General features: G+C 45.9%; 1 protein-coding gene across 1 annotated transcript; it reads right to left on the bottom strand.

Moving 5' to 3' along the window:
* Positions 1-932: 932 nt before the first annotated feature.
* LOC132386634 (carcinoembryonic antigen-related cell adhesion molecule 5-like) lies at positions 933-16257 on the bottom strand. Its single transcript, XM_059958929.1, has 11 exons — positions 16062-16257; positions 15723-15839; positions 12704-12820; positions 8170-8451; positions 7760-8017; positions 6798-6921; positions 6343-6398; positions 5879-5943; positions 4932-4973; positions 1568-1611; positions 933-1195 (listed from the first exon to the last, which is right to left on the bottom strand). The coding sequence occupies exons 1-11, from the start codon at positions 16111-16113 to the stop codon at positions 1192-1194; spliced, it is 1161 nt and encodes a 386-aa protein (XP_059814912.1). The 5' UTR covers positions 16114-16257; the 3' UTR covers positions 933-1191.
* Positions 16258-23720: the final 7463 nt, after the last annotated feature.

The following is a 23720-nucleotide window of genomic DNA, read 5'->3' as shown; positions in this document are numbered from 1 at the left end:
CGTGAACCACGTGGGATCTTGCGGGGTTTTGGTTGGACAAGAGCACAGATGCACAGCCTCTGATTGCACTGCAGACAGGGTTCACGTCCCTCAACATAGGGAGCCAATCAGAAAGCAGGAATCATTTCTTTACACTGGCTGTTACTAATCTGTTTACTTTATTTCTTTTAATTCCCGGCCAAGAGATAGAGGCCTTGAAATTCCGAACATATTTAGGAGAGATAATATGAAAAAAATTCTGGACACTGAGGGGACGAGTGAGAACGTTTCTGGCCAATCAGCTACGAGATTCTTCAGTGATGATTTAGTCAGAGTGTTGGGGGCGGAGGTGGCGGTGAAAATGGTTATCTGAGGTCTCTGTTTACTATGATCTGGTAATGAACCTGCTGCCCCAGCGACCCGCTACCAGCTACGCTATGGTGGAGCACCTCAGCGGCAATAGGCTTTAAAAGGCTTTCTAATACAAAACAGACAATCCAGGACATAGTCAGTTGATCAGACAGCATCCATGGGGGCGCAAAGGACTATCAACTCGACCTGGGAGCCATTTTACCTGAGCGCCTATAACAGATCCGTGCACCATCCGCTTACACTGCATGAGAATAACAGCGTTAAAGAGACACGAGTTCAACAACAAAGGATGCACCTTCTGCAACCCCACCAGACATTCGTATGTTTATTCAATCACTGACCGAGTGTTGCATTTTGTCAATATCCCTGACACCTCAAACACGTCATCCTGGTATTAATGTTTTACTCACCGTCATGGTCTGGGCCAGAAATGTGTAAATCTCTGTGAATTTGTCACCACAAAGTGTTATTATTCTTTCCGAGACTCCTTGTTTACGTTACTGTTATGATCCAGCAACAATTAATATTTAATTGTGACAGGTTTTTTTTATAACAAATAAAACATTTATTAAACACTGCTAAAAAAAACCCAAAAGTAAACAAACGACTAACTTAAACGGAAGTTGGCTGCTGTGAGGCAGCTTGAACAATTCTTAAAGCGATAATGCAGAAACAGTTCTTAAAGCGATAATGTGACACTGGAGAGACAAAAGACGGAGACATGGATAACGGTTGTAGATCAAAAGTGAGAGACGTTTTGAACGGTGGCTTCTTCCACGAGGGTTGTCCGTCTCATGTGTGAATTCCCGGCCAACCGTCCTCTTCTATTCACCAGTGACGTCATCTGAGGAAATAAATAAACAATTCATGTTGGCTCTCTTAGCAACCGGAAGGAAATAAAGTTGGTGAGTCAAAATACGGGCGATATTTCATTATTTGGCATCAGACATCGTGTTAATGAGAATTTGCAGACAATATATCTGTTTCGCAAGGCCACAGGCCCATGACAATTATTCCTCTGAAGAGCAATGACTTGCTGCCCGCCGCCGCCTGACCCCAGTCCCACAGTGTTACATGTCTCTCATCTGTTATTCACTGGGTAACTTGGATTCACTCACAGCCGGGGCTCTGCTCAACTCATCGGCTTGACAATAATGAATGTGTTCCCTTTGCAAGTTATACTTGGCATCGACAGCCTCATGTTCTGCTCACTTACCTCTTCAGATCACTGTAAACAGATCGATCGCCCAGAACCAGTCCCTGTTAAACGTGAGTAAATCATTGTGATTAGCGAAAGTTAATAACAAACGCAGTCTGTGAGAGAGGAGAATTGGAAGAACACCGAAAAGGACTTCCTCACATGTAACAAATCGGCTCGGAAAGACCGTGGGACAGAGGGATCAGGGTTAAGAGAGATCTTATTAGATATCGGAGGAATCGGGAGAGATCGAGAAGACCATATGACACAGGAGAATAATTTGGCCATTCGGCCCCCGCAGGATGCTTCACCATTCCATCGTAGCTGATCCGTTACACCTCTCAACCCCAATCACTTGCCTCTATATGTAATGTTTGACACCGTGTTGACGTGGATAGGTTTTCTCCATTGAGAGTAGGGGATTCAACAGTGGCTGGATGGGAGATGCCAGACAGCAGTGGTGGATAACTGTTTGTCAGTTTGGAGGCCGGTGACGAGTGGTGTGCCTCAGGGATCTCTACTGGGTCCAATGTTTGATATGTACAGTAACGATCTGGATGATGGGGTGACAAATTCGATTAGTAAATGTGCAGATGATACTAAGATAGGTGGCGTCGTGGATAATGAAATAGGTTTTCAAAGCTTGCAGAGAGTTTTAGGCCAGTTAGAAGAATGGGCTGAAAGATGACAGATGAAGTTTAATGCTGATAAGTGAGAGGTGCTTCATTCTGGTAGGAATAATCCAAATAGGACATACATGGTAAATGGTAGGGCACTGAGGAATGCAATAGAACAGAGTGATGCTGCATAGTTCCCTGATGGTGGAATCTCATGCGGGTAGGGTGGTGAAGAAAGCTTTTGTTATGCTGGCCTTTATAAATCAGAGCATTGAGAATAGGAGTTGGGATGTAATGTTAAAATTGTACAAGGCATTGGTGAGGCCGAATTTGGAGTATTGCGTACAGTTCTGGTCACCGAATTATAGGAAATATATCAATAAATTAGAGAGAGTGCAGAACCGATTTACTGGGATGTTACCTGGGTTTCAGCACTTCAGTTACAGAGAAAGGTTGAACAAGTTAGGTCTCTATTCATTGGAGTGTAGAAGGTTGAAGGGGGATTTGAACGAGGTATTTAAAATTTTGAGAGGGATAGATAGAGTTGACGTGAACAGACTGTTTCAATTGAGAGTAGGGGAGATTCAAACTAGAGGACATGATTTGGGAGTTAGGGGGCAGAATTTTAAGGGAAACACGAGGGGGTATTTCTTTACTCAGAGAGTGATAGCTGTGTGGAATGAGCTTCCTGTAGAAGTAGTAGAGGCCAGTTCAGTTGTGTCATTTAAGGTAAAATTGGATAGGTATATGGACAGGAAAGGACTGGAGGGTTATGGGCTGAGTGCGGGTACGTGGGACTAGGTGAGAGTAAGAGTTCGGCACGGACTAGGAGGGCCGAGGTGGCCTGTTTCCGTGCTGTGATTGTTATATGGTTATATGGTTATAAGTTAGGTCTTTATTCTTTGGAGCGTAGAAGGTTCAGGGGGACTTTATAGAGGTATTTAAATTATGTGGGGTATTGATGGAGGTTGACATGGATAGGCTTTCCCATTCAGAGTAGGGTAGATTCAAGCAAAAGGACATGAGTTGAGAGGTAGTGGGCAAAAGTTAAAGGATAACACGAGAAGGAATTTCTCTACTCAGAGTGCTATCTGTGTGGAACGAGCTTCCAGTAGAAGTGGTAGAAGCAGTTTCGGTATTGTCATTTAAAGTAAAATTGGATAGGTATATGGACAGGAAAGGAATGGAGGTTTATGGGCTGAGTGCGGGTCAGTGGGACTAGGTGAGAGTAATCGTTCGGCACGGACTAGAAAGGCCGAGATGGTCTGTTTCCGTGTTATAATCGTTATATAGTTATATGGTTATATAAGTATTTATTGAGGACCTCCCTCACTTCCACAGCCTCCAGGCATATCTTCCCAAATCGGTCCAACCTTCACTGCTGACATCCTATTGTTCCTCACATAATTGAAGAATGCCTTGGGGTTTTCCTTTACCCTACTCGCCAAGGCCTTCTCATGCCCCCATCTTGCTCTTCTCAGCTCCTTCTTAAACTCCTTTCTTGCTACCCTATATTCCTCAATAGACCCATCTGATCCTTGCTTCCTCAACCTCATGTATGCTGCCTTCTTCCACCTGACTGGATTTTCCACTTCACTTGTCACCCATGTTTTCTTCACCCTACCATTCTTTGTCTTTTTCACCGGTACAAATTAATCCCTAACATCCTGCAAGAGATCCCTAAACATTGACCACATGTCCATAGTACATTTCCTTGCAAAAACATCATCCCAATTCACACCCGCAAGTTCTAGACTTATACCCTCATTATTTGCCCTTCCCCAATTAAAAATTTTCCTGTCCTCTCTAAATCTATCCTTTTCCATGATAATGTTAAAGGCCAGGGAGCGGTGATTACTGTTCCCCAGATGCTCACCCATCGAGAGATCTGTGACCTGAGTCAGTTTCGGTATCGTCATTTAAAGTAAAAATTGGATAGGTATATGGACAGGAAAGGAATGGAGGTTTATGGGCTGAATGCGTGTCAGTGGAACTTGGTGAGAGTGAGCGTTCGGCACGGACTAGAAGGGCCAAGATGGCGTATTTCCGTACTGTAATTGTTATATGATTTGTATCATCTCCTTATTATAGTGACTGCAATCATCTCGGTGTCCTGACACTGACGTACTGACGGTGTGCTCCAAAGTGCAGACAAACACATAATACTTCATGAGTTCATTCACCATTTCTGTCCCCCATTGCTGCTACTACAATATCATTCCTGCTGTAGAATATTGTTCTCAATTATGGTTACCTCATTATAGGAAGGATGCGGAAGCTATGGAGAGGGTGCAGAGGAGATTTACAAGGATGTGGCCTAGTTTGGAGAACAGGTCATATGAAGTACGGTTAGCAGAGCTGGGACTTTTCTCTTTGGAGCGTAGAAGAATGACAGGGGAATTGATAGAGGACTACAAGATTATAAGAGGGATAGATGGGGTTGATAGTCTTTTACACAGAGGTTTGTGAGTGCCTGGAATGACTTGGCAGGTATGGTTGTGGAGGTTAAAACATTAGGGGTATTTAAAATCCTCTTGGACAGGCACACGAATGAAAGAAAAATAAAGGGTTTTGGGGTAGTGTGGGTTTAATACTTTTTTTAAAAGATTAAATGGGTCGGCACAACATGGAGGATTGAAGGGACTGTACTTTGCTGTAGTGTTCTGTGGTTCCGTGGTTCTATGCCTCACTGCAGGTTCTGTTTCTTACTGTGTGAAGTAGAAACTATTACTTTAAAAACGAATTGACGCAAGTAATTTTCTGACCGTGTAAGTGGAGTTTCCATCTTCTGCATTGTTACTTGTGTCCTGGAAAGAAAACATTACGTGTTATTATTGTTGGAAAGAGAGAAAAAAGCTATTTTATCGTGACGTTTAACCAATTGAGCGACAATTGTATTTTCACTCTCGCATATAAACACTGAGGGTGTCAATTTTCACATCCACTGCTGCCTGGAGCAATATTGCACCGTTGGCCGTGCGAGGGACTTTGTGTTTATGATTCAGCGTGAGTCTTGTGGCCTCAGGCTGTTTACCGTAGGCTGTTATTTCTGTTAAACGGTCACAGAGATCTCTGTTGTTCAGAGACAGAAACGTACAAACTTGACCCTGGCTTCACCCTGTGTGTGATTGTGGAGTCTCCGCCGTTACTCACATTGATCGGACATTATAAAATACACCTTTATGAAATACGTTACAGCAGGGATACAATACGATTTTGCAGCATTAACAGAATTTATTAATCCGTTTACGTTTTGTGGCGAGACCCTTCCACTGGGCTGGGAAGGGGTTAGGAAGAGGATTGAAAAAAATGCTGGGGAGGGGAACGCGGACTGGCTGGGAGCTGAAAGGTGAGGCCTGATGAATGGGAACGGGAAAGGCTGCAGAAAAAGTGATCAGATTGCTGATGCGAGTGTGCCACAGGAGAATGGGAAGAAGGAGGGGCGCCAGGGGGAGTTGGTGGGCAGGTGAAGTCAAGAGATAAGAGGCCAGAGTGGACAGAGAAGAAGAGGGAATTGAACGGAAATACCAGTGGGATAAGGTCGTCAGGTCTGGGTCTACTTTGCGGAATTTAATGTCTTGTTTCTCAATTAACTGAAAAGGAGATCCGGGATGGATCATCCAGGATCTTATTAAATGCCGAAAGGCCCGATGGAAACCTCCGATCTTATATCCCCTTTGCGAAACAATGACTAAGATCAGCTCCAGCCTACCTGTTCATTCCTTGGGAAGTTTTCGTAGTTTGGCGATGCGTTCACGGTCTCTGTGTCCAAGGGGCCTGTGGGAACAAAACGGATTTGTCACAACTGTGCAGAGCGTCGGGAGCCCTTGTTGAACACAGCAGACGTCAACCCGGCCCAGAACAAAATGCCATTAACAGCATGAACTTCCTTCCCACCCATCGCCGGACCAGGAAGTGTGGGCCGATATTGATCAATATGAAGAGAAATTAAATTGGATGAACTACCATTCCATCTCTCCGCTGATATTGTAATATTGAGCAGAATTTTCTAACTTAACTAAGTGGAAAACACAACGGCAGAAGTCGCATAATTCGTGACCATTCGCTCGGATGAAAACCTCCATCTTCCCTGCACTATGAGCTCCTAAAGTTAAATCAGATGTTTAAATTTCCACGGGCTCAGCAATGGAACAGTTAAAAACGGAGTTCACTCACTTGTTCTTCCGGAATTGATGCTCGTATCGAGTTTGGATTGCGGTGGATCTTTGATCCTGAACAGACAGAAACAAAGATCAATACATGAATCCGGCGAGATGTCACTTTCCTGCACTGGTACACCGAATGAGAACGGCTCCTGTAATTCCATTTGATCCTCTCTAGAATCCCCTTTCACTGCACTGGTTATCAGATGCCCGATTCCAGTCACCGCAATGGGTAAAGTGGAGAAAATTGCCCGGGCCTTTTTGACATACTCAGCTTTCCACACAAATATTGCCGAACGCAAACCTCTTTCAGAGAGACGTTCAAATGTCAGACAAACAACTCCGGCGTGAATGCGGAATGCTGGTTCGGTCCGCAGATGCCCCTGAATCCGAGCAGAAGCCGTTTCCGCCGAAATTCTCAAACACTAATTAAAGGTAGAAATGAGATTCAGAGAGAAATGCGTTTACCCTCCCGTTTTCCTCGCGATCAACCATCCGCTGACTCCGCCGATCAGGCCCACGCCAATGAAGCCAAGTACAATGCCCACGATCGCGCCAGAGGTGAGGGTACAACTTTCATCTGTTTTTGCTCCTAACACAGAAAACAAACATCAATCTTACATTGCGAAAACACATCTTATTTTTTTTAGAAATGATGACTGATCCACGCTCTGAATCGTTCCGGACGCTGTCTCGACATTGAATATCGGTTTGGTCCAATATTCTGACATCATGTCGATGCCATTCGTCTGTAATCGATAAAGACAACATGGAGTTCAACTCACCGCGCAAGGAGATCTGGGAATCACCTGCTTCCGGAGAGGGGTGAACAGGAAAGGTAAAGTGAATGATCGCCAATTCAGCTACTGGAAATGGTCATTCAATTTGTCACTAAGATATAAAAAAAAACAGTCGCGGCTCTTCCACCTTTTCTGACTGTATGACGCCCACGCAGAATGCCTGCCATCCATTACTACTGTGTTCCTTCTGTAACCGATCAACCCACGCAGCCAAGCTTCTCTCGGCCCTGTGAATCCTGACTTTCCGAATGATCTCATCGTTAGGAACCTGGTCCAACACCTCACTGAAATCCTGATACATCACTGCTCTACAGTTGATCTCCGCGAGCTGTGCTTGTGTTTCTACCCACGGTGTTCTCAAACCAGGAATATAATTTACCCGTTCTCACGGAAGTTCTGAATTTAAATCAGTGGGTGCCTTGTGAATGGCGAAGTCATTTTTATTCACTACTTTTTGTTCAATGCTCGTAGTGTCGTTCAGGGTCTTCTTTTAAATCGATTATTACTTTAATCTGATCAGCCATTTACAAGTAAGAGACAATGTATGGAGTGAGGAGATCGTGAGAGGGAAATGGTTTGGATCTTTGATCATCGGGTTTACACGGAGAAATGAGAGACTCATTCACTCACCTTGTGCGGTAACATGGACAGTGAGGTTACTGCTCCTCTTGGTTACGTCGTTAGTAACGCGACATGTATAACTCCCCACGTTAACCGAGCTCATTGACACAAGGGTGAGTTCCTGCCCTGTCTGCAGGAGATTGTTCCCGTTGTACCATGCATATATACCCCAGGGGACTGACAGAGCAAAGCAAGTTAATGTCAGGTTTGACACAATATTGGACACAACTGGACGCTCCGGTACAATTCTGACCTTCTCTGTTCCATCTGTAAAATAAAAATAAATATATTGATTAGAGTAATTTCCTGGTTGATCCGGGATATTCTTACATTCTCTGTTCCATCTCTACAAAGAGAACACATGTTAATAAATGTACTATCCGATACAAAAGAATGCGGTTGACCAACTGTGGACTTACAGTAGACTTGCACGTAGGTCTCTCCAGTGCCACTGCTGATGGAATTGCTGGCGATACACTTGTACGTCCCTGCGTCGTTTCTGTTCACACCGATTATAGTCAGTTTCGCCTTGTCGGTAGATGTAAATATTCTGCCGTTTTCCTGGATGGGTTGGTCATCCTTGAACCATGTCCGTGTCTGAACAGCGCCCGACGCGTCACAACTCAGTGCGATGGTATCGAGGTTTTCCAGAGGAGCGGAATCATTGGTCACCACGGTAACCCCGGTCACTGCCACTGGATCTAAAATTGAATTTCAAATGGAGTTACACTTGTTTTCAGCGACATCATGTTCATAACAATTGGTTCGCCAACTCAAGATGCCTTTCTCTGTAAATACAACCAAACTGCAAATTGTTTTACACTTGGTTTTCTCTGCACGTTCAGAAAATTTATGTGTCTCCAACTCAATATCGTCGCCATTCCTGTCTCTTATCCTCATGTGTTTCGATATCAGGTCAGATCGCCGATGGAATGAAATTCCGGCAGAGTTTAAAGTTTTACTGTTGTTTTTCGGGGGACTAAGCAACTTGGCTAGAGTTTACTTGTCCTCTTGAACAAATGAGAACAAGCGTGTCTCCCCGTATACTCTGTCTTTACACATCTTATAAGACTTACAAAATTAGTCCTATAATATTGAAGGCAACATTGTATCACGGCGGAAAGGTTATAGCCGGGTGTTTGAAGTCCAAGGATACATATTGTATCGAAAGGACCGGCAGGAGGACAAGCGGGTCGACGTTGCTGTGCTGGTGAAAAATGAAGTTAACTTATTAGAAAGCGGTGAAAGTGGGTCGGAATGTATTTAACCGATGTGCAGAGAGCTGTGGAACAGCGGGGGTAAAAGTCCCTGATGGGAATTGCACAGACACCGCTAAACAGAACAAAGTTGCGGCCTAAAACTACAACGTGTGATGGAAAATGCATGTCAAAAGGGCAATGTTACAATAAGTAAGGAGGGATTTCAATAGGAAGATAGATTGGGAAAATCAGGTTGGTGCTGGGCGCTCTTGTAGAGTGCCTGCGAGCTGGTGTTTCAGGGCAGCTGGTGGTTGAGCCCAGTAGAGGATCATCTATTCCGGATTTGGTGTTGAGCAAAGATCCAGAATTGGATAGAGACCTTAAGGGAAAAGTAAACAAACAACTACAAGATGTTGTTTATAATAGGATCGAATTCACCCTGAAATTTGTGATGGAGAAGCTGAAGTCACATGTATCAGTATAGCAATGGGGTAAATTGAATTACAGACTCACGGGACGGGAGTTGGCCAGAACTGTTTGGAAAGGAGTCGATCATTAAGGGTTATGTCTCAGGGTACTTGGAGGCACGTGATAAAATTGGCCGCAGTCAGCATCCCAAAGCGGGAAATCTTGCCTGAACAATCCTTTGGAATTCGTTGAATAATGGATGTGGAGAGGATGCTTCCTATAGTGGGGGAGTCTAGGACCAGAGGACACAGATAGAGTGGATGTGGAGAGGATGCTTCCTATAGTGGGGGAGTCTAGTACCAGAGGACACACATAGAGGGATGTGGAGAGGATGTTTCTTATAGTGGGAGAGTCTAGGACCAGTGGACACAGATAGAGTAGATGTGGAGAGGATATTTCCTAGAGTGGGGACGTCTAGGACCAGAGGACACAGATAGAGTGGATGTGGAGAGGATGGTTCCTGTAGTGGGGGAGTCTAGGATCAGACGACACAGATAGAGTGGATGTGGAGAGGATGTTTCCTATAGTGGGTGAGTCTAGGACCAGAGGACACAGATAGAGTGGATGTGGAGAGGATGTTTCCTATAGTGGGGGAGTCTAGGACCAGAGGACACAGATAGAGTGGATGTGGAGAGGATGTTTCCTATAGTGGGGGAGTCTAGGACCAGAGGACACAGATAGAGTGGATGTGGAGAGGAAGTTTCCTACAGTGGGGAGTCTAGGACCAGAGGACACAGATAGAGTGGATGTGAACAGGATGCTACCTATAGTGGATGATTTTGTACCTATAGTTTCCTATAGAGAGGATGATTCCTGTGTTAGGAGAGTCAATGTCAAGGTGACAGAGCTAAAAATAGAGAATCCTCATTTCAGAACGGAGCTGAAAAGGTATTTTTTCAGAAGAGGTTGTAAATCCGTGGAATTGTTTGCCACAAGCAGGGGTTGAGACCAAGTGTTTATGTATAATTAACGCAGAGGTTGATGGATTTTCTATTGGTCAGGGCATCAAGGAATACAGGGAGAAGGCGGTGTTAGCATTCATTTCATGTGGACGGGATTGTAAAAGCAATTATGTGAACTTTCAACTTTTTAAGCACCAGTGAGGCATCAGCTGGAGTATTGTGAGCAGATTTGGGGCACTGTTCTTGGAAAGGATGTGTTAAAACTCAAAGGCTTCAAAGGAAGTTCGCTCACATGAGTCTATTGTTTTCATATGACGAACATTTGATGCTTTGGGTCTGTATTCACAGGAATTCAGAAGAATGAGGGGTGAACTGATAGACAGTTTCCTTCCTCTCAACTCTCAGCACATGCATTATCGGGTAAGGGGCCAAAAACTTCTCACAATACTCCAACTGAGGCCTCACCAGAGCTTTATAAACTTTAAATATTACATGGTGACTTTTATATTCTTGTCCTCTTGAAATGAATGCTAGCATCGCATTTCCCTTCCTCACAACAGACTCAACCTCTAAATTAACCTTTAGACAATCCTACACAGAGGACTGCAGAATGCTGTCAATATTCTGGTCGCCTCACTACAAGAAGGAATTGGAAGCCATCGAAAGGGTTCAGAGGAAATTTACAAGGTTGTTGCCTGGGTTAGGGAGCATGGCTTATGAGAATAGGTTGAGTGAACTCGGCCTCTTCTCCTCGGAGGGGTGGATGATGAGAGGTGACCTGATGGAGCTGTACAAAATGGTGAGATGCATTGATCTTGTGTATAGTCAGAGGCTTTTCCCCAGGGATGAAATGGATGCCACAAGAGGAAACATGTTTAAGCTGCTGGGGAGTACGTACAGAGGAGATATCAGGGGTAAGTTTTTTACTCAGAGAGTGGTGAGTGCGTGGAATGGGCTGCAGGCAAAGTGGTGGAGGCGGGTACGATAGGGGCTTTAAAGAGACTTTTGGATAGGTACGTGGAGCTTAGAAAAATGGAGGTTAAATGTAAGCCTGGCAAATTCTAAGGCAGGGACATGTTCGGTACAAACTTGTGGGCCGAAGGGCCTGTATTGTGCTGTCGGTGTTCTATGTTTCTATACTGTCATAGACATGTGGGCAGCACTGGGGAGGATATACCAGTGAGGCCTCGCCTGGAGTATTGTGAGCAGATTTGGGGCACTGTTCCTGGAAAGGATGTGTTGAAACTGAAGGGCTTCAAAGGAAGTTCACTCACATGAGTCTATTGTTTTCATATGACGAACATTTGATGCTTTGGGTCTGTATTCACTGGAATTCAGAAGAATGAGGGGTGACCTGATAACAGTTTCCTTCCTCTCAGCTCTTCTGGATTCTAGTGAATACAGGCTCAGAGACATTAAAGGCTCATATTATGACAAGTCATTCAATCCTGGAATCATTTCCGTGAATCCCCTTTGAACCCTCACTAATTTTAGCACATGCATTCTCGGGTAAGGGGCCAAAAACTGCTCACAATACTCCAATTGAGGCTTCACCGGAGCTTTATAAACTTTCAATATTATATGGTGACTTTTATATTCTTGTCCTCTTGAAATGAATGCTAGCATCGCATTTCCCTTCCTCACAACAGACTCAACCTCTACATTAACCTTGAGACAATCCTACACAGAGGACTGACAAGTCCCTGTGCACATCATTCTCTTTTGTTGTTTGCCACAAGAGGAAGCAGGTTTAAGCTGCTGGGGAGTACGTACAGAGGAGATGCCAGGGGTAAGTTTTTGTACTCAGAGAGAGGTGATTGCTTGCAATGAGCTGCCGGCAACGTGGTGGAGGCGGATACGATAGGGGCTTTAAAGAGACTTTTGGATAGGCACGTGGAGATTAGAAAAATAAAAGTTATATGTAAGCCGGGCAAATTCTAAGGCAGGGACATGTTCGGTACAAACTTGTGGGCCGAAGGGCCTGTATTGTGCTGTCGGTGTTCTATGTTTCTATACCGTCATAGACATGTGGGCAGCACTGGGGAGGATAGCGTCGTTCAACTTTGAGGTATATGATTAAGAATTAATCAGTTCCAGCTGACTTAAGAAACAGTCCGTTTTCAAAAAAAGAGCAAAATACAGCACAAGTGATTACTTGATGTCCTTGAAGACGAAACTGACATCCGGCACGGACAAGTGCGAGCAGCCTGCAAACAGAAACGGGGATACACAGCCACACACAACAGTGAGAACTGAACAGTCCGAGAGCAGGTCTGGCAGAGTTCACTGGAGTCCAGGTTCTGCGACCACCGGAAAGGTTTTCTTTCACCACAGGAATAAAATGAATGTTATAGTCCGAGATCGCATGACTCTGTCTCACTTACCAGTGACACGCAGAATGACGGTCGCTGAGGTTTGGGGGCTACTAGCTGGCGACGTACCCCCAACGGCGACATTTATCTCGCTGTGCTCAACGATAGTAGTAAACTGCTGGGACTCACCTGAGAAAGAGAAAATCATATGAGGGAAAAGCGACAGACGCGGAAAGACTTGGGAACTGCACTTAACTCAATCTGTACAGATACCAGGGACCTGTTGGGAACTCAGTAAGATCGATTATTATAATCTCATCTTCATTTCTTATAACCCGAACTTCATGCCTCCTACCACCCGCCACTCTGATGGTTATCCGACCACCGAGGGTTGGAGAGAGTGACCATCACACGCCGTTATGTGGAGACAAAGAACGAGAGCTGCGAAGGGCAGTCCCGACATCCCGAGAGAGCAGCGCCGATCTCTGTTACACTCGGAGACTGAGCCGCGCTTCCTGGTTTGCGGGTCAGATATCTGGATTCTGACGTCACAAGCGTCAACAGGGCAAGGTTACAATAAGTAAGGAGGGATTTCAATAGGAAGATAGATTGGGAAAATCAGGTTGGTGCTGGATTCCAGCTGGGCGATCTTGTAGAGTGCCTGCGAGCTGGGGATTCAACGCAGCTGATGGTTGAGCCCAGTAGAGGATCATCTATTCCGGATGTGATGTTGAGCAAAGATCCAGAATTGGATAGAGACCTTAAGGGAAATGTAAACAAACAACTACAAGATGTTGTTTATAATAGGATCGAATTCACCCTGAAATTTGTGATGGAGAAGCTGAAGTCACTTGTATCAGTATAGCAATGGGGTAAATTGAATTACAGACTCACGGGATGGGAGTTGGCCAGAACTGTTTGGAAAGGAGTCGATCATTAAGGGTTATGTCTCAGGGCACTTGGAGGCATGTGATAAAATTGGCTGCAGTCAGCATCCCAAAGCGGGAAATCTTGCCTGAACAATCCTTTGGAATTCTTTGAATAATGGATGTGGAGAGGATGCTTCCTATAGTGGGGGAGTCTAGTACCAGAGGACACACACAGAGTGGATGTGGAGAGGATTTTTCCCATAGTTGGAGAGTCTAGAACCAGTGGACACAGACAGAGTGGATGCGGAGAAGATGTTTCCTATAGTGGGGGAGTCTAGGACCAGAGGACACAGATAGAGTGGATGTGGAGAGGATGTTTCCTACAGTGGGGGAGTCTAGGACCAGTGGACACAGATAGAGTGGATGTGGAGAGGATATTTCCTATAGTGGGAGAGTCTAGGACCAGTGGACACAGATAGAGTGGATGTGGAGAGGATGTTTCCTATACTGGGGGAGTCTCGGACCAGAGGACACAGAGTGGATGTGGAGAGGATGTTTCCTATAGTGGGGGAGTCTAGGACCAGAGGACACAGATAGAGTGGATGTGGAGAGGATGTTTCCTATAGTGGGGGCGTCTCGGACCAGAGGACACAGATAGTGTGGATGTGAACAGGATGCTTCCTATAGTGGATGATTATGTACCTATAGTTTCCTATAGAGAGGATGATTCCTGTGGTGGGAGAGTCAATGTCAAGGTGACAGAGCTAAAAATAGAGAATCCTCATTTCAGAACGGAGCTGAAAAGGTATTTCTTCAGCAGAGGTTGTAAATCCGTGGAATTGTTTGGCACAAGCAGGGGTTGAGACCAAGTGTTTATGTATAATTAACGCAGAGGTTGATAGATTTTCTATTGGTCAGGGCATCAAGGAATACAGGGAGAAGGCGGTGTTAGCATTCATTTCATGTGGACGGGATTGTAAAAACAAAGACGTGACCTTTCAACTGTTTAAGCACCAGTGAGGCCTCACCTGGAGTATTGTGAGCAGATTTGGGGCACTGTTCCTGGAAAGGATGTGTTGAAACTGAAAGGATTCAAAGGAAGTTCACTCACATGAGTCTATTGTTCTCATATGACGAGCATTTGATGCTTTGGGTCTGTATTCACTGGAATTCAGAGGAATGAGGGGTGACCTGATAGACAGTTTCCTTCCTCTCATCTCTTCTGGATTCTAGTGAATACAGGCTCCGAGTCATTAAAGGGTCATATTATGACAAGTCATTCAATTCTGGAATCATTTCCGTGAACCCTTTTTGAACCCTCACTAATTTCAGCACATGCATTCTCGGGTAAGGGGCCAAAAACCGCTCACAATACTCCAATTGAGGCTTCACCGGAGCTTTATAAACTTTCAATATTATATGGTGACTTTTATATTCTTGTCCTCTTGAAATGAATGCTAGCATCGCATTTCCCTTCCTCACAAGAGACTCAACCTTTACATTAACCTTGAGACAATCCTACACAGAGGACTGACAAGTCCCTTTGCACATCATTCTCTTTTGTTGTTTGCCACAAGAGGAAGCAGGTTTAAGCTGCTGGGGAGTACGTTCAGAGGAGATGTCAGGGGTAAGTTTTTGTACTCGGAGAGAGGTGATTGCGTGCAATGGGCTGCCGGCAACGTGGTGGAGGCGGATACGATATGGGCTTTAAAGAGACTTTTGGATAGGTACGTGGAGATTAGAAAAATGTAGGTTATATGTAAGCCGGGCAAATCCTAAGGCAGGGACATGTTCGGTACAAACTTGTGGGCCGAAGGGCCTGTATTGTGCTGTCGGTGTTCTATGTTTCTATACTGTCATAGACATATGGGCAACACTGGGGAGGATAGCGTCGTTCAACTTTGAGGTATATGATTAAGAATTAATCAGTTCCAGCTGACTTAAGAAACAGTCCGTTTTCAAAAAAAGAGTAAAATACAGCACAAGTGATTACTTGATGGCCTTGAAGACGAAACTGACATCCGGCACGGGCAAGTGCGAGCAGCCTGCAAACAGAAACGGCGATACACAGCCACGCACAACAGTGAGAACTGAACAGTCCGAGAGCAGGTCTGGCAGAGTTCACTGGAGTCCAGGTTCTGCGACCACCGTAAAGGTTTTCTTTCACCACAGGAATAAAATGAAAGTTATAGTCCGAGATCGCATGACTCTGTCTCAATTACCAGTGGCACGTAGATTGACGGTCGCTGAGGTTTGGGGGCTACTAGCTGGCGACGTACCCCCAACGGCGACATTTATCTCGCTGTGCTCAACGATAGTAGTAAACTGCTGGGACTCACCTGAGAAAGAGAAAATCATATGAGGGAAAAGCGACAGACGCGGAAAGACTTGGGATCTGTACTTAACACAATCTGTACAGATACCAGGGATCTGTTGGGAACTCAGTAAGATCGATTATTATAATCTCTTCTTCATTCCTTATAACCTGATCTTCATGCCTCCTACCACCCGCCACTCTGATGGTTATCCGACCACCGAGGGATCGAGAGAGTGACCCTCACCCGCCGTTATGTGGAGACAAAGAACGAGAGCTGCGAAGGCCAGTCCCGACATCCCGAGAGAGCAGCGCCGATCTCTGTTACACTCGGAGACTGAGCCGCACTTCCTGGTTTGCGGGTCAGATATCTGGATTCTGACGTCACAAGCGGCAGCGCTGATTGGATCAGAGAGTCTGTACTTTGCTCGAATCTACATCAAATCCTGTGCGCTGTTCTACAACTATCTGCTGCTGTGTGGAATCCGATAATGATCTCAAAGAGAGTTTCTCTCACCCACCGACATGAAGAGAAAGGGAGAGAGTAAAGTGAACGTCATCCGCGCGCCATTTCCTGGTCTCCATGAGAGATCCCGAGAGCCCGTTATCTGAAAAGCCGGAGCTGACTGTAGCGCAGAGCGAAAGGGCGGAGAATGAACGAACCTAAAACGCTAGAGAAGCAGAAGGCTATTCGGCCCTCGATACTCTGGTGTTGTCCTCTACCAGATCATGTGGAAATTTCCTCAAAACTACCTCCCTCCGGGATAGGTAGACTGGGTGAGTGTTGTCGCCGCAATAATCTTGAACACAGAGACAGCAAGACCAAGAATGTGACTGTGAACTCCGCGAAGGAGTTGTCGGGAGATCACACACCAGTCCTCATTGAAGGGTCGGCGTTGGTGAGAGTGAGCAGGTTTAAGCTCCTTCTGAGAGAATCTCTGCTTGGCCTCACATAGTTATGCATTCACAAATAAAGGCACGTCAGCGGCTGTATTCCATTAGGGGATAGAAACATAGAAACGGAGAAAGCCTACAGCACAATAAAGGCCCTTCGGCCCACAAAGCTTGAAGAGATTTGGTATGGGTATGTCACCAAAAACTGGGAAATGTTCGCACATGCAAGGCGGAGAGTATTCTGACTGTTTCCATCACCGTCTGGTGTGCAGGCTGCAATGCACAGGATCGACACAGATTGCAGAGGCTTGTGTACAACAATCACATTCATCACAGTGCAAACCTCTTCATAATCGAGAAAATCTTCAAAAGGTGGTTCCTCAGGAATACCAGGTCCATAGTTAAGGGTGATTACCGTCAGGTATATGCTCTTGTCCCATTACAACCATTCGGGATATACAACCTTCCTATTAGTACAAAACGGAATATGCTTTCTTCTCATTGCCACCATCCGGGATATATTCTCGTGTCGTTATCGCCATCCGGAAGGTAGGTACATGAGCCGGAAGACCCACGCTCAATGAGCTACCAATATCTTCTGCAATCAGTTTTTTTTGAGCGGTACATGGACCCATGAAAGCGAGCTCATAATTCTTTTTTTTATTTGATAGTTAGTTTACTTTTTCATTATTTCATTTACTTACTCGTTCATTCGCTGGTTTACTTACCGAAATGTCATGTACATTGTATGCATATATTACTTATTAATGTACTGAGGACGCGTTCCGCCACTTGGCGGTTATGACAGCAATGACGGGACTTCTCTGAATTGGCCTGCCAGATGTAGAAGGATTCTCCATTGTTGGAACGGCCATTGCTGGAGTGGGGTCAGTGTCATGTACCTTGTGTGAGATTTAGAGAAACTGGGATACCGCCTCTATCCCGCATAAATACATAAACAGACCCGCACAATGTCCATCGGGTGCATGTCCCATGAACGGGAGCTGCTGTTCCATGAGCTTTGACTCACACGGGACAATGAGGTGGTGATAGGCAGATGCTACAGGGAGGGAGCCACCCGAGAGGAAGGCGACAGGATCACAGGTAACCTGCAGGAGAGGCAGAGGGGATAGGCAGCCGGAGCAGTGACCCCTTGTGGCCGTACACCTCAATAGCAGGATGCATTTGGTGGTTTGCTGGGAGTGGAAATTACCAGGAGGAAGGTACTGAGACTGGCTCTGTGGCCCAGAATGGGATGGTGAAAGGGGAGTACAATAGCGATTGGTGATCCTCAGTTAGAGGATCGGAACGCCTATTCAGTGGACATGGAGGAGACACCCAGTTGTGCTCCGAATCCATGGTTTATCATGAAGGAGTCGCCGCTGCTCTGTTCTTATCTGAAGCAGCCTATCGGTCTGCCTGATGGACTGATAACCCTTTGGTTTGGAGCGCGACATTCACAGTATGGCAGTGAGCCGTCTCAGTGAAAGAGAGGACTCAGAAATCCTCTGTGTCCCTTCGAAACAGCAATCTTGTACTTAGGCCCTGTGCTCTAATCTCTAATGAATGTACATTGGCCAGGAAAATGCGGTGGAACAGTGGTCGTGTTCCCGTAGCTTCATTCTGGCCTGATACCCACCGCACCCCGTCCTCCCCTGGTCAATCTCGCTTCTCTGGCGGAATTACGCTCACTTCCAGGTGCAGTACTTGCATGGCTGGGAGTTTATCTTTGACGACTCGTTGCTGTTCACGTGGACTTCATATGATCGCCGGTGCATGTATAGAATTCGCGTGTCTTTTTTTGTGCTTAATTGGCCGAAGACTGCTGCGATAAAAGTTAAGGAAATGTACATCTTGTAGATTAGTGAGCTGCCGGAAATTGTCGCCCTATATCGCCAGTAGTGCAACGTTTTTAAATCGGACGGGCGATGTTAAGGACACAGAAAAGATACTCGAGATTGAATCTGACTACAAAGTTGGGCGGCTCAGTGACGCGCGTGACCAATGCACCCATTCTGAACTCGTGTCTGTATCTTCCACACTGCCCCCTCGTGGTGACAGCGTCCAGCCTGACTTCTGCACTGACGCTCTTTCAACTTTGCCAGTGAAATTCCGGCCGTCACTGTATTGCCGCCGGCGTCTTTTATCGCCGTGTGCAGTTGTGTTTCTCCTTTTGTCATGCGCAGTCACTGAAATTTTTCGAAGTGAAGCTGCCTAATACAGCAATACCCGTCGCATATGTAGGAAATAATATTGGGGCGATAAATGAGAGACATCTCTGCATTATCGCGCCTTTACATTTGATCTGCAACGGGTAGCATGTCTTTCGCTTGTTAGTTGCTGTTGTGTTAATGCTGATCTTTAAGGGGACGTTTTGCAAAAACAGTCGCTGTTCCCGCTGATACACTGAACAAAAGCTACTTTGCAAAAATAGTGATTAAATGTCATTTGTTTTGTTAATGCTGATATTCAGGAGGATTTTGTTGGGCAATGTGGGGAACACCGTTACTTTGGCATGCAACTGTGAGATGCTCTGAAGACAAAGATCCTTGTGGGTTTATAACAAGTACTTTGGATAATGAAAGTACATAACATTTTTGCAACCTCGCAGTGCCTGAAGGACATCACACATGGAATCCAGAGCACATCACACTCAGGTTTCGCATTTCCCCCTCCCCCTCCTACTTTCAAATCTCTTAGTACCTTTCCTTTCAGTCAGTCCTGACGAAGGGTCTCGGCCCGAAACGTCTACAACGCTTCTCTCTGTAGATGCTGCCTGGCCTGCAGGGTTCCACCAGCATTTTGCGTGTGTTGGCTGAAGAGCTTGTTTCTTTGCTGTAAATCACAAAACAAAACAGGTGAGCTTTACCTGCAGTCTGTTCTGCGCCACCTGGAACCTCCTGTACAGATCAAACACTCCGGCCCCCTGTTACCGAGCCTAATTACTCTCACCCCTGACTCAGTCTTGCATTACTCACACACCCACAGTGTCTTTCCGCTCAAAGTGCGCATCAGCTCTGCTTTTCACCCTCCAGGGGTCCCATGATTTACCCTGGCTTTACTGTCAAGTTACATCTCCACCTCCCCTTGTTGCCACTGTCCATCACCTCTCAACCCCTGCCGTGGTCTCCATGTTTACACATCTGACGTCACCCCATCTTCCAATCAGCCGCGTTTAACTGGACACCTCTGTCACGTGTCAGCTCCCATCGCAACCTCCACTCTCGACTCTTTATATAAATATCGCCCTCTTTATCATTCAGAAGTTGACAGTGGAGAATTCTTTGATACTTTTTCTTACACCATTTCGACTCTCTGCCCGTCGCAACTGCCCATCAAAACCTCTTACTTGATTCACTTATCCTCCACCAGATCTTGCACCAGCCGACTTTGTAATCTATCTCACCGCCCACGTTGCAGGGTCTCGACACGACCCGTGACGGCTCATTACCCCCCACAGATATTGCATGACCGCTGAGTTCTCAGCATTTTTTGTGTCTTGCTCCAGATGTCCAGAATTTTCACACTGTCTCTCCTGTCCTTTCCAATAATGCATTTTGTGCGTGACCTGCTGTAGTCTTAATTTCTCAGGTGCATGTTCTGTTTCCTCAATAGCAGACCGCTGCAAATTCCCCAAGCTAGAGGTCAAACTTACCCCGCCTCATTTCTCCGTTTCTCCTTCTTCCGCTTTCATGAAATAGCGAAGTCTCCTTCACCGCGCTCTGTAGCAAATTCGGTAATACATAAGGAATTGGAGAAGAGTACAACCAAAGGCTCAGTACACTCTATTGTCAGACCTTGTGAAACTTCCTGTTGCAGATGGTCAGATCCAAGAGTCGAGCTTATAAACATATGTCAGTATCATTTAGACTCTGCTTTCTCTCCGCACCTGTTCCCTCACAAAGTTCCGCCTTCCTCACAAGTACAAAACAATATGCGCCAACCTCCTCAGCTATTTGCCTTCTTCCTCAATTTACTTCTGGCCGCTCTTTTACAAAGAACCGAATTTTAACCCTTGACAATCTTTTCTAAATATACCCAATTGCAAACCTTGCTTTTGTTGAAGGCAAGCAGAGTTTATATCGGTTAGGAATCTTTAGAACATTAGCTGTGGGGAGATTTTTTTCAGGGTGGTCTCTCTCAAACTGGAACATGGAAACACTCTGAGTAAACAAGTTCTGGTTTACATCCAAGAGTCGTGCTTATAAATAGATGTTAATTTCCTTCAGAGTCTGCTTTCTCTCCGCACCTGTTCTCCCACAAGTGCAAAACAGTATTCGCCAACTTCCTCTGCCATTTGCTTTCTTCCTCAATTTACCTCTGTGAGCTCGTTAAACCTTGACAATGTCTTCTAAATATTCATATTTGCAAAGCTGCCTCTCATTGAATGCAAGCACCGATTACACGGATTGGGCATCTCAGAACAGATTTTTTTTTTTGTTTCAGTGTGGTGTCTCTTCGACGGGAGCATAGAAACCCCACGTAATCGAGTTCTGGTTCACGTCTCCAATTCACTTCTGCAAGCTGCCAAAGGTATGGCAGTTACGGTGTCAGTTATCACAGAGTGCAGTCGTGTCCGTCCGTTTCTGATGCCCACCAACTGTAAGTCTGAGGTTGCAGTCACTTCGGCCGAGATCTCCTGAAGCAGGGGAACAGGCTCTATCTGCCGACTGGCCGACCTGAGTTCACTTTGGAAATGTAAGTGCGTTAACTTCAACAGTCCGCCCGATATCCTTTATGGATTAAAGTAACTCATTAAAGAAATTGCAACTCGTATAAACGTGTTTTGGGAACAATTAACTGATGAGCATTTGTCAGCTGTAGTTAGGATTTGCCAATAATGACGTCACGACAGTGAACCACGTGGTGACTTGCGGGGACTTGGTTGGACAAGAGCACAGATGTACAGGTCCTGATTGCACTGCAGACAGGGTTCACGGCCCTCAGCACAGGGAGTCAGTCAGAAAGAAGGAATAAGTTCCTTAGACCGTCTGTTGCCAATCTTTTTTATTTTAATTTCTGACGAAGAGATAGTGGGTTTGAAATTCAGACGATATTTAGGTCGGATAGTTTGAAAGAACTCTGGACACTAAGGGGAGAGGTTGGAAAATGGCATCAAAGCTTCTGGCCAATCCGGAACTTCTGGCGTGGTTTCTGAGTGATGGGTTAGTCAGGGTGCGGGGGAAATGGTGATCTGAAGTTTCTGTTCAATATGATCTGACAATGGCCAGTGAACTGCAACCAGCTGCGCTATGGTGGAGCATCTGAGTTGAATAGGATTTAAAATGTTTCCTGATGCAAAATATATAATCCAGGACAGAGTCAATTGATCAGATAGCAACCATGGACGCGCAAAGGGAAGGCGATTCTAACTTGGAGCCATTTTACCCGAGCGCCCTTGACACATCCACGCACCAGCCGGTGACACTGCATGAGAATAACAGCGTTGAAGAGACACGTGTTCAACAACAAAGGAAGCACCTTCTGCAACCCCACCAGATATCCGGGTGTTTATTCAATCACCCATCGAGTGTTGCATTTTGTCAATATCTCAGACACCTCAAACACGTCATCCTAGTATTAATATTCTACTCACGGTCACGGTCTGGGTCAGAATTTGTTAATTCACTGTGTATTGGTCACCACAATGTGTTATTATATTTCCCAAGACTCCTTGATTACGCTACATTGTTGTTTATTTTACAAACCCGACCGCTAATTCTGCACTTCCCAGTGCCTGGATAATCCCTTCTCCAAGCCCATGTTTGGACCCCCCCCCCCACACCCGCACCTCCCGCGCTGTCCAAATGCAACTTGTGCCTCTGTGACAGCGGTGTGCGTCGGAGGGCGGGAAAGTGGTTCCTGGCAACTGCTGGTTTTAGAAAAGAGCATCGGGTTGACCACTCCCGTCAAGGTGGGAAGATGTTCGCCCCTCCTCCTCCCTGATTAGGGAGAGAACCTGTGGAATATCGAATACCGGGTGAAAGGCGAAGTCTTCGGGGTCACTGCAAGTCCGTGTCTTTGCTGTTGACCGGTGATCGGTGGGGGTGCCGATGTCATTTTTTCCGGTGGGGGCGGAGAGCGGATGGTTGCGCGCTGTCGCTTATGAGGGGGTGGTGGGAGAGCTGAGGGAGGGTACTTTGGGGTTCTAACATTTAACTCTCGTTCATTCTTTGTGGGCCGAAGGGCCTGCAACGCTCTGTAGGGTTTCTGTGTATCAATGTTTCTATCTCCCAGGGCAAAGTTGAGAGGGCTAATGTTGGTGGAAGCATGAGGGTGGTGAACCCATGAGGGTGACGTCATTGGATGTCGGAGTCTGGATTGAGGTGAGAGAACTCAGCGGCTTCGATACGAAGTGAGTCTCGATCTTCAGTGATATCTCGGAGTGAAGACGTGACACCTGGCAGACATACGGGGGAGACATGGATAACGGTTGTAAATGTAACCCTCACGCAATCGGCTGGTGTATGTCCCGGGGAAATTCCGTCCACCCGCCAAACCGCGCCTCCCCGTGTACGTGGATGCTGTGACGTGCACCTGAGCAAAATCTCGCACACCAGGTACTTTCACAGAATACCCTGTATATATCTTACTATAACCAAGTGTTTAATAGCGATACAATCTATATCAAAGAGAAGAAAAGAAAGAAATGGCGCCAGAACTTATCAGGGTTCAGTGCACAATCGTTGGAGCACAACCATCGAAGACTGCGGTCCGCTATTCGATCTTCTCCGACCTCCACGACCCGCGCGGCTGGGACCTCCCGCAGTGATCGACCACAGCGCCTCCAGGAGGGTCTGGAGCAATTTATTTCGACATCAATTTGCCGGATATTTAAAATACCAATTTAAGAGCAAGGCGCATAATATTTCATATTTCCCAGAGGATAGAGAAGTAAAGAGCAGGTAGAGCTCCCCGGTTAAAATTATGGAGTGCCACGTCGGTCTTTCTTCCTCAGTAACCGAGGGCCGGTGCTTGTCATCAGGATCGCTCAAAGCCGCTCTTCACAGTA

Source organism: Hypanus sabinus, unplaced genomic scaffold, assembly GCF_030144855.1.
Source record: "Hypanus sabinus isolate sHypSab1 unplaced genomic scaffold, sHypSab1.hap1 scaffold_1235, whole genome shotgun sequence".
Taxonomy (NCBI): domain Eukaryota; kingdom Metazoa; phylum Chordata; class Chondrichthyes; order Myliobatiformes; family Dasyatidae; genus Hypanus; species Hypanus sabinus.
This window is presented reverse-complemented; position numbering and strand designations above follow the sequence as displayed.

Bases quoted from the DNA above. Each gene is read 5' to 3' on its own strand.
- LOC132386634 (XM_059958929.1), bottom strand. From the start codon at position 16,113: ATGTCGGGACTGGCCTTCGCAGCTCTCGTTCTTTGTCTCCACATAACG. The intron at 8,452-12,703 runs GTAAGTGAGACA...ATTCAATTTTAG, and splicing joins CGTCATTCTGCGTGTCACTG to ATCCAGTGGCAGTGACCGGG. The intron at 6,922-7,759 runs GTGAGTGAATGA...TTTCTGTGTTAG, and splicing joins TGTCCATGTTACCGCACAAG to GAGCAAAAACAGATGAAAGT.